This window comes from Mastigoproctus giganteus, chromosome 1, assembly GCF_048544385.1.
Source record: "Mastigoproctus giganteus isolate SK-2022 chromosome 1, ASM4854438v1, whole genome shotgun sequence".
In the NCBI taxonomy this organism is placed as follows: Eukaryota; Metazoa; Arthropoda; class Arachnida; order Uropygi; family Thelyphonidae; genus Mastigoproctus; species Mastigoproctus giganteus.
In genome coordinates this window covers 46748958-46761118 of record NC_143575.1, presented here as the reverse complement: position 1 = coordinate 46761118, position 12161 = coordinate 46748958, and the positions used below count along the sequence as shown (strand labels likewise).

The window sequence follows — 12161 nt, the reverse complement described above, 5'->3', positions numbered from 1 at the left end:
GAGGGTTGTGATAGATGATTATTCCTCAGATTGGGTTGATGTTAGAAGTGGGATTCCCCAAGGATCAGTATTAGGACCACTGTTGTTTTTGATTTTCATAAATGACATCAATGAAGGGGTCGAGGGCATGATGTCTAAATTTGCAGGTGAAAAGGTTGGTAGAGTAGTTAATGATCACTGCCAAGCACAGCTTCTTCAGAGTGACCAAGATAGACTTCAGGGATGGTCAGAAAAATAGCAGTTATGCTTTAATTCAGCAAAGTGTAAGGTATTACACCCCGGGAACCCCAAAATAACATACACTTGGTGGAGCTGAATTAAGGCCAGTAGTGGAGGAAAATGACTTGGGTGTTAAGATACAGTCAGATATGAAGCTCTCTGGGCATTGTAGACAAGTTGCAAGGAAGACCCATGGTGTCCTATCAATGATTTATCAAACGTTTGCTAGTAGAGATAAGGACGTCATCATCCCATTATGTAAGCTATTGTTAAACCACACTTAGAATACTGTGTTCAAGTATAGAGACTGCACCTAAAGAAAGACAGCTCCTTGAAAGGGTCCAAAGATGGGTAACTCGCTTACCCAAGTTACCTGGCAAAAGGGTGTCCATGTGAGGAAAGACTTCAAATATGTGGGTTGCAGAGCTTGGAAACTAGGCATCTTAGAGGCAACTTGACAGAGGTGTTTAAGGCTCTGAGAGGCATAAGTAAAATGAATAAGGATGAAATTTTCACTGTTATAAATGATTCTAGAACTAGGGGCCATAAATTAAAGTTATGGGGTTATGTTTAGACTGGATTGTAGAAAGTTTTATTTTAGCTGGCGAGTTATAAATTACTGGAATAAGTTACCTACAAGGGTGGTAGTGGCTGACAGTTTCGGAAAATTCAAAGGTCAGCTGGATGATTGCCTACAGGAGGAGGGAAATGCATAGGTTGTCTATTTCCTTTTCTTTTATTATATTTTTTTAATTTTCCTTATTATTATTTTATTCTTTTTTTTTTGGCTTGTGCAGCATAAGCCATAGGCTTCCTTGCACCATGTGGCTAATACTAATACTCACTACTGAGCAACAGCAACTTCACATGGAGCTGCAACAGACAGTTACTGAAGATGTGAGGTGTTAAACAAGGTGATAGCGGCAGTGAGACATGGTTTCATCGTTTTGACCCAGACAGTAGGCAACAAAGCTCTGTTTAGACGTCTATGTCATTGCCAATACTGAAAAAGTCACAAATTGGCTTCTGCAGGAAATTCATCTCATTTTTTGACATTCAAAAAAATGGCTTACCATCTGGATAAGCCATTTTTGGCTTACCATGGCACAACCATTCAAAAAATGGTTGTGCCATGTCATACAACTGTTGCAGGACCTAACTACAGAACTATACTGCACACTTTACCAGATCACATTCATTGCAAACAAAAATAAACAGAACACAGGTGGATGATGCTGCATCATGACAATTTAAGACCTCAACATTGCTAATACTGTACATGCATCAAGTACTTAGCCAGAATTAATGGCAAATGTGTTCCTCATCTGCCCTGGAGCCCTGACCTTGCATTGTGCAATTTTTTTCTCCCAAAGTTAAAGAAGGAACTGCAAGGAAAATATTTCCAGTTGCCAGAAGTGGTAAACACATCAGAAGCAATACTCAAAAGCATGTCAAAAAATGGCTTCCACCACGTGTTTGAAGAATGGCAGAAATGTTTGAATAAGTGCATTTCATGTGAACAATTCTGAAAAGAGCCATCAAAATATGGATGATTAATAAAGGTATGTTGTGAAAAAAAAAAAAATCATGATCATCCTTTATTGAACAGCCTTCATACCAGTGCCAAAATCACAGTGGTAACGCATGATTTCAGTGATGCTTCAGGAAGTGTAAATTTGCAAAAAATTCATATTCTAGCCTAGTCTAGTCTATTCATACACAAGTATGCCCTCATTTTGCACTGGTTCGATTTGCACCATTCGCAAGAGCACCGAGCACTAACCACAAGGCCATTTTTATCTTTATTTATTTATTTTTGCAATTATTTAATTTTTATTTTTTTGCAATATTTATATAAATTGAAAGTTTAAAATCTTCAGACAAAAGTTATCAGCATCGTACTGTACTGTGTATCATTTAGGACAATCTGAGCCAATAAGCAATTAGCATGTCTGCATCATAGCCAATCAGAGATGAGAAAGATTTCCACCCTCAAAGTAGATACTCGTGGATGCAGGTGGTATCCATGTGGTGAAGCATTCAGTTGGTTCATGTGGTGAAGCATTCAGTTGGTTCATGTGGTGAAGCATTCACATGATTTCAGTTTAAAAGTTCATGTGGTGAAGCATTCAGTTGGTTGCTGTTTACGCCATTTACACATGTTGGAAATTTATTACAGTAACATTTTTTATTAATTGTGCTATTAATAAATTAAATAATAATTAATAATAGTGATAGCCATGTGCAGTTTTTGCCAATCATGTTATAAAGTTTTTAATTTAATAGAATAAAAAGAAGCCACATCTGATAAAAGAAGTTCATTGAATCCTAGTACAAATGAAAGCGTGAAAAAGACACATCAACTTATCGCATTGGAAAATAAGATGGAGGTTATTTGGAGGATGGAAGCTGGTGAAAGCAGCCTTAATGTGTGTAGGGCTATGAATATGCCTCCATCTACAACTATGAAGAATGCTAATAAAATTAAACAATCAATGCAAAGTGGTAGGTAAAATTTTTGGTGCCTGGAACATAACCCTGTGATTTCTGATTGACTCCATTATATAAAGGGTTTCATTTGCACTGATTCCATTTGTGCCTGCACCCCCCACGAACCCAACCCCGGCGTAAATTGAGGGCTACCTGTATCTGCATACTTTAAAGCCATTAATCTCTTACACATAGGACAAGGATTTAATTTTATTGTAAGCATTGGAAGAGGGGTGTTATGCTCTTAGTTACAAAAGACTAAATATAAAGCAGTGCATCCAGTTGACATGTATGGCCAGTGCAATGTTTGGGTGTGACATAAAATCTGGAAAGGAAAATGAGTAGGAGTGTGTTATAGGTCTAATGACTCTGATGAGTACAATGATCAACTGTGCGGAGAAATAGAGTAGGCTAGTAAATCAGAATGACTTATAATGGGAGATTTTAACTTTCCAGATATTGACGAACTAGTGGGTAGGTCACTTGCCCACTAGCAAGACTTTCTTCTACATCAGCATGACAGAGAAGTAACAGAATGGAGTAATATTCTTGATCTGATTATCAGCAATGATTATTCATGCATTGAGAATCTGCAGATAAAGGAACCACTAGGTGGCAGTTATCACAGAGTACTGATGTGGGATTTACTTAAAGATGTAACTACTATCAGGAGTAAAGGGAAGGGTTTTGCTATAAAAAAAAGTAACTACAGTGGTCTCAGACAGTTTTTAAATTCTATACAGTGGGACCAACTGATGATGTTGCCAACAGCAAATTCTAAATGGGACGCTATCGAGGAATTAATCTTGGAAGCTACTAGGCATTCCGTACCAACTAAGAAATACTCTTCAAGGTTTAGGCCTGAATGAATGTCATATGAACTAATGAGACTTGTAGAAGAAAAGTGAAAAAATGAAAAATGGATGGGATGCATATAAATTATCAGGTGACATAGAAGCAAACAAGCTAAGGCAGACTACAAGAAATCTTTGGCAAAGGTTGAAAAGAAAAACAGCAAAGACATTTTACTTGTGTAAACTCTAGAAGGAAGAGGATGAATCAAATTGATCCACTTGATAGTGATGGTTCATTGATTGATTTTGATTGATTTGGTAGTTGTTGGCGCATCGGCTTCTGTGGCCATATTGCACCTCCAAAGGTTTTTGCAGTACTTTGATCCAAGCCCGAGGCGGGAATCGAACCCGCGACCTTTGGGTTTCCAGGCAGGTACTTTACCCACTCGGCTAGCCCGGTCGGCCTAGTGATGGTTCAACTGCTGATGATCTTGCTCAGGTTGCTGACAAACTGAATAAGTATTTTGCATCTACATTCACACAAGAGGAATTATTTATGGAAGTGGAGACCAGAAGTTTATCAAATAGGGAGCTAATGATTTTGTAACAACTGAGAGGAAAGTGGAAGAGAAATTGAAGTTAAACACCAGAAAGGCTCCTGAGGTGAGCGGGATCTATCTAATCATAGGGCACAGTAAAGGAAGTAAGAAAACTGTGAGCCAAAATTATGAGAGCATCCTTGGATTTGGGGGAGGTCCTTGAGGACTGCACATGTGCAAATGTATCCCCAATTCACAAAGTGAGATCAAAGGGTGACATCAGTAATTACAAACCTGTTAGTTTACCTTCTCTTCGAGGGAAAATAATGAGGTCACTGGTTGAAGAAGTAATGCAGGGAATCTAGACAAGACTGCATCTATACTTCAGACACAGCATGAGTTTGTTAAGGGGAAATCTGGTCAGACCAATTTGATTGTATACTATGATGTGGTAACAAAAGAACTGGATACAAAAAATTACTGATATCATATATTTGGATTTTAGGAAAACTTTCGATACTGTTGCACATAAAAGACTGCTATACAAATTGGAGCAGTATGGCATTAAGGGTAAGCTGCCGCTACGGATAAAGGGATGGTTGAGTGGGAAAAGAGAGAGAGTGGTAATCGATAGACACTGCTCTTTGTGGACTAATGTTATTAGTGGAGTCACCCAGTGTTGTTTTCTATATTTATCAATGATACTGATGACAGCATATAAGTTTGATGTCCAAGTTTGCAAATGATACAAAGATTGTCAGGGTGGGTAACCACATAAATGACAGTATACTACAGCAACAGGATCTAGAAAAGTTAGACAAATGGGCTGAGAAATGGCAACTGAAGTTTAACATTGACAAATGTGCAGTACAGTACTGCATATGGTTAGAAGTAACTTGAGAGTAATATACTAATGTGGTACTATACTCAGGTAAGTGGAAAACGTGAGTTTGTTTCAGGCTTTGAATGGGTTGAGCAGGTTCAATTCTGATAGGATTCTTCCTCTTGCTGAGATTATACATGAGGAGCTATAAATTCAAGTTGAGGAAGGACACAGTTACAAAACAGATGTGCAGAGGTTTGCCTTTAGTGAGTGGTTGATTGCTGGAACAAACTTCCATCTGTTGTTGTGAAGTTGACAGCTTAAATAAATTCAAGGAAGAACTAGACAAACTATTAAAAAAAAGTGCCAACACATTTAATTATGGAGAGCTTTTGCCATAGTTAAATTAGCTAGTTCCTGAATCTCGCATCCTCGGATGAGACCAGCAAAAAGATTGTACGACTGGGGGCACTCTGCACACACAGTGCATCATTTACTATTTTTGAAACAGACAGTAAAGTTTACTAAAATTATGTACTTTGTAACTAGGAATAACATACAGTTTTCAATTCAAACATATCTGGTCTACAAACTGACCCAATATGTTTGAGATAATTCTGTCCTGTTGTTTTACTATGTCTTTGTCATAATCACTGTATTTTTAAATGAAAAACTACACAACCCTTGTCTGAGACTGACTACCTAAGCCATGTTGTGGTTGAGTTAGTTGGCCTCAGATATAAAAAAAAAGTCTATAAAAATTCTTCACAACATTAATGGGATTCTAACCCAGGCCTTTTCCACTCTGTAGGAGGACTGTAATTATCATAACCACTGTGCTGTCTGCAAGGGCATTAAATAAAGTTGAAAAAATGAAATCAATGGCAAAGCTTTCACTGTAGAGCATGCTATCTTTGAGCAGACATTACAAAAACACAATACACCACTGGGAGTAAAAAAAACTTGTGTAAGCAGAAATGCCAAATGAGCACCCATGAGTGCATTGGCAATCAAAGCATTCTTGTAATTCAATTTTCTAATTTTCAACCTAAGAAAAAGAGTAAAAATGATACAGTCAGAATACTGAAATCTACATTGATGTCACCTCTATTGCAGTATGTAATTTTTTATGTCCTTATATATAGGCAAGCCCACCTGTGGATAATATAAGTGCCTACAGTGATTATCTTACCACATCCCAAGATTTTTTTTTTTTCTTCATTGGTTCTTAACTACTGTTCTAATAGTACATCTCACTACATTATTATACATTTATCACAGAAAATGTGGCATTTCTTCCCAATTTCATTTCTAATATAAAAATTTTCAGACAGCTTTTAACCATTATTCACTTATAACACACTTCGAGGCAATTTTAAATTAAAAGCATCCTGCATCTGTAAATACAGTACTGTGCAGTAAATAACTCCTCTAAACTAATGTGACCATCCCAGAGCATAAACAGAATATTTAAAATACACAACACAGAATAAGCAATAAGTGATGATTTTGGCCAAGTGGTTAATCAGAGTTACTCAACACTTTACAAGTGAATTGATATGGACATGGTATGCTTGTAAATCATTCAAGTTCTAAAAAAAAAAAAAAAGTTTACCCTATTATAGCAGTCTTGGGGTATAAGCAGAACCATAGTAAATTCAAATGTATACATCTGTGACCACATGCAGCCCACTCAGGTGTGAGACATTTATTTAAGCAGTGCAAAATTCCATCCAGTATATTTCTAAGAACTTGCAGCCTGTTCTGTTAATATTAAACATGAAGCATATTTTCCTATAATTTTGGAAAGTTTCATTTTCTTCACCAAAATCATTAATTTTTCATCCTCTTCATTCAAATTACTGTTAATATATCACCATCAGTGGAAAAGACATTAATTACCATATTGTCATCAATTTGAAGGAAATCGAACGTAAGTCATTTTCCACATTTCCACTACTCAGCAATGTGTCTTATTGTTCTTTTAATTTGCAAGAGTGAAAATCACCTTCCTCTTCTCAATCAACTTCCAGATCCAACTACACGTTTCTCAACAAATCTTGACTTAGTGAAACAATATACAAAGTCATTTGTGTTTCATCTTTGGCTATTTCGATAACACAATCACATAATGCTTTGGCTATTTTGATAACACAATCTCGTAATGCTTTGACTATTTTGATAACACAATCTCATAATGCTTTGACTATTTTGATAACACAATCTCATAATAATGGATATAATATGTTCTTCTCAATTACTTTTTTCAAGCACCCTCTTACAATAACGGAACATCAGATTCTTAAATATATTTGGTCCACAGGCTGAAGCTATGAAGTCATATTCAGTGGCAGAAACAGCAGTTTTGTACTTTTCAATTTTTAACTTATACCTTACTATTTTAATAGTTGGCTGCCCTGTGAATAAGCAGGGCAGCCAACTACTAAAATAATTCTGCTGTTGTTTTGCTGTGTTTTTGTACCCACCATTCACTAGTCGTCCAAGCTTTTTTTATTAAAATTATAATCAAGTCCTAAAACAACAAGTAAACATTTGGGTTCTAGGTAATAATGGTTACTCTTTTTCTTGCTGTACTTTTTCCAAAACATTTATCATCTTTGAAAGTTAGTTTTGTTGGGTAGGCAGTTATAAAAAAGAAGCCATTTCATCTGAATTAAAAATTTCTTTTGGACTGTATCATACCAAAATCTTTTTCAAATATTCTCTTTCCAAATATTGCAATTTCAACAGAAATTGATTTCAATAAAATCCCATGTCTATTTTTAAATCTACATAACCATCCAGAACTGGTTTGAAATTCTGATTGATCCATTTGTTTCATATATTGCAAAGCATTATTTTGCAATGAATTTTCTCCACTATCATCAACTGTTTTATGGTAGCTAATGCAAAACAGTTAATGGTAGTGGAGACAATTTTCCCACAGCTCATGCTGATTAGTAGCTGTCAATCAAACTGTACTATGTTTTTATGTGTGACATGATGTGCAAAATGATCTTGCCATAATAATTAAAAACAAACCCATTAAGATTAATCACTCTTTTGGGGTACCAGGATGTTATCTTTTTAGAGTAAAAGGATGCTGCAGATAACAAAAGGTTGAGGAACAATGCCGAAATAAGTTGTATCCTTATTACACCACACCAGCATTTCAAAGATCACGCTTTACCTTTTTCTATTTTACTTAATATACTGTTGTAATAATAAGAAAATATTAAAAAGGCTCTGACTTAAACCTTTGTTATAGAGAAGTATCAATTTGTTATGTGGAGGTAAAATTACATGTGAATTACTTTGAAATCCAATGTTCAAAAGAAAATTTCATTATAGGCAAGTTCATTACACAGAGGTTAAACTGCATTTTGAATCAGCTTGTATTTCTGCCATAAATGAGAAAGAAGGAAATTCATTTTATTGTTAACTCACCATATAGTCTACATCATCAATTCCAAACCGTTCTCTTAAATTCTTAAAAACTAAAGGACAATACTCCTTCACTTTAAAATGACTTGGCATACTTTCTCTGTATTAAAATAAGACAAAAAAAAAGTATATTAAAAATGCTATTAAAGAAAAATTATTGAAGTTTATTTAAACAAAATTATATCCTTATTAAACATTTTTTATAAAAAAAAAAAAAAAAAAACTATCAAAAGATCTAAAACAATTTTTTAAACAAACAATACCATACGTATACAAAATCCTTTATAAACATAATAAAAATCTTGGTATCTTCTCAGTCAAAATGATAACCTATTTTCTGATAACCATAATATTTTATGTGAAAGCTACCAAAGACCATACAGCAAAACAATGACACAACCTAGTATAGGACTACAACCTACTACATTTGGAGTTCACTTTCTTTTCCACAGTAAGAGTGCCATGATGAAATGAACAATAAATTCTGGCATTACACTAGAATCTACAGAATAGACCATATCAAATTAAATTCACAGTATATTGTTGATGTCCCATCTCTATTTAGAGCACAATTCTCTACTTCCTCTTTGAACAGGGCCTAGATTCAAGTGATGCATCCAGGATTTTCATCTTAGGAGGGCTAAGGATGAGAAGTTGCTCTGACCTAGCTACACACCATAGTTGTGCTCCCAATGATATTCACCTGATGACCAGATTCCTACACGTGCTTGACTGTAGCTAGAGGGACATAAATTCATAGTTTGAATCAAAAGTATATACACTCTACACCTTTATTCATCTTCCAAAAATCACCTGATTTACCTAAAATGCTGTAGTACTACAATTCCTCCATTTACACAAGGATTACATCCCATAAAATCTTTCATATATCACAATTTTGTAAACGAATGCCAATTATTCCATTGCATCCTACTACATTTAAGTGGTACATTCCTACAGAGCAAAATCTTAATTCTACGATATAACAAACATGCTTTTCCCACACAGTCAAACTCAGTTAAAGCAATGCCAGAAATAACAACCTGGCTATAATGTCAAAACTGAGCCATTTATAAAAAATCTCCATATAAATTGCGCCACTGTACCCTGATTACAATGCAATTTAAAAATTGCATACCTCGGCTATAGCATCAAATTTTACAGCGAACTGGCCAGCAATATGTGTTCACCACATAAGGTGATCCCCTTTTTTAGTTACCCACTGCATCTTGTATAGTGGTGTTATTTCATTAAATTACACTATACAGGATGAAAAGAGTGTATTTCAGTAAAATCTGAATTAATTCAATTATTTCTGCTCCTTTTAAAGTTTACATTGTATCATGTTATACTGTATAGTAAACTTAAGGAAAGCAGTAAGCATATGCAACTCATGAAACATTGTACTTATTGATGTTGTATGTGTGCATAGGAGGCTTTATGTAATTCAACCATTCCTTGTGGCATATTTAGTACTATACTGCAAACTGGTTTCTTCATAAGCAATGCCTCAATGAGTGCACTGGCTCTGAGGAACTGACAATCTCAAAACTTTATTTTTCAAGAGTAATTTCTCAAGCATTTATTTTCACCCACATATGTATACTCTTTGCTCAAAAAAATTGCTTTCACTTTGAATTCCGGTCAGTTGGCATAATTCTATTTGCAAAGATTAATAAGTTATTATTAATTAATTATTATTAATAAATTAATATTGTACACCATACAGTACAATACTTTTACAATGGACTGCATGCAAAAGTTTTCAGTTTTGAAGATAAGATGAAACTATTAGTGCAGTGTTTCTCAACCTTTTCACTGCTGCGGCACACTTTTAAAGATGCTAAAATTTTGCAGCACACCTTTAAAAGACACAAATTTTCCAGTACACTCTACTATACTCATATATTCACAAATGGGAAATTATTTCTGTTGGGTATATTTAATAATGCACTTATTATTTTTTTATAATGCTTTTAATATCTTTTTTTGAATGTACATAAAATTTAAAAGGAAATATGTAAAAAATTAACATAATTATATAAAAACAAACAAAAATACAATTAATTTTTATTAATTGTATTTTTGTTTGTTTGGATTTATAAATCCAAAACTTGGATTTATAAATTTTTTGGCTCATTTAAGAATAGGGTGCCACTCTAGTGAAAAAAAAAGTTAGGTTAGTTATGCCACCAATTTGGGACAGATTGAACCTGATTAGTAATGATTATTAATTAGTGATTAGCACTACAGTGAAAGGTTATGTTATGATACGCTACTAATTCAGGACTGATTCATGCATTATGGAGTGGCATCCTGTTCATCCGGCACACTTGAAGCATATTCGCGGCACACCGATTGAGAAACACTGTATTAGAGGAACAGAAAATGGGAAGATGAAATGTGTTGCTGCTCATGAATTAAGTTATTGTAATCAACAGTACATACAATTTTGAATTTGAAATAAAAAGTTATTGAGCCACTTGAAAAAGAATTGCAGCAAAATGAAATGCATCCGTAAAACCTGAACATTCTTATGTTGACATCCCTCTTTTAATTGAAGTGATTTAAACAACAAAGAAATATCCCAATAAGTGGTCAATTTTTAATGATTAAAGCAGAACAATTTGTCAAATTATTTAAAATTGAGAAAGTTATGTGTAACTCCAAGACGGATATACTGATTTAATGTATGTACGTAAATAGTGTGTGCGATACCTATGAAAGTGAAACACTGTTTAATGTAACTGGAGTCATAACTATGTATGAATTTTATATCTTAATTAGATTTTATTATTAAATTTCTACTAATTTCAATTTAATTTAAAAATATGTCAATCTCTGTCATAATGTAACTTAGTTATAGTGTCAAGGATATTGCAGTCCCCTCAGTGACAACTTTGACTGTAGCTGAGTCCTACGGCTGTGTGTATATGTGTACGTATATATATATATATATATATTGCATAAATGGAGATATCCTTTCAGAACAATATCTTAATCCTATGAGGTAACAAATACACATAATAATAATAAAACTTTAATGTGCTGGGAGAAGGACATGACACAGTTGTTCATAATGTATTAATTAATTAAATGTTACTAACACAAATTATACAGGATTTGTTATGTAAAAAGTATCACATAAAGAAAGTTAAAATCTCATACAATAATACTTAATAATTAGCAACATTGCTAGATTCATTACTGAATCCTTATTAAATCCTATCATTAGGTTTAATCCTGTCAGGATTAAGTGTTATTCCTTATTGAACCCAATCATAAGGGTTCATTATTCCTTACTGATATTATTATTATTCCTTACTGATATTCAGGCATAATAATTAAGCCTGAATATCAATAAGGAATCTAGAAACATCACCAGTTATTAAGTAGTTCTATTGTGTAGCAGTTGAGCTTTCTTTATATAATACTTCTCACACAACAAATCATATGGTTTAATTAGTGTTATTCACATTTTATTAATTAATTCGCAAAAAAAACTTTATCAAAATATACCACGTGTGACTATAAAATAACAAGACTGCACGCAGCCACTACACACCAACATTCCAGCAAACTCATTCGCTTTGCAGCGAGACAAGTTTTCATTACCCTGCACTTTTGCAATTTGCCAGAAAAATGACAGAATTGAATAAGGGAGCAGACTCAAATTTTTAAAAATACTAGATAAAACAGCTGAAATTTATGAATTGTTATGTCAGGTTTATGGGGAAGAGACACTATTTCAAGAGCTCATATGTTTGAATGAAAAAGACTGTTAGGAGAGAGAGAGAGAGAGAGAGAGAGAGAGAGAGAGAGAGAGAGAGAGAGAGAGAGAGAGAGAGAGAG

At 34.2% G+C, this 12161-nt stretch overlaps 1 protein-coding gene across 2 annotated transcripts in view; it reads right to left on the bottom strand.

Annotated features, from left to right (window-relative positions):
* The window catches only part of LOC150090764 (phosphatidylinositol 5-phosphate 4-kinase type-2 alpha-like), a 148867-nt gene that overhangs the window by 78996 nt on the left and 57710 nt on the right, over positions 1–12161 (bottom strand). For both annotated transcript variants that reach the window (XM_090379979.1, XM_090379969.1), the window contains exon 3: positions 8313–8409. In XM_090379979.1, coding sequence (XP_090236105.1) covers positions 8313–8409 — 97 coding nt within the window. The remainder of the gene's footprint in view (positions 1–8312; positions 8410–12161) is intronic.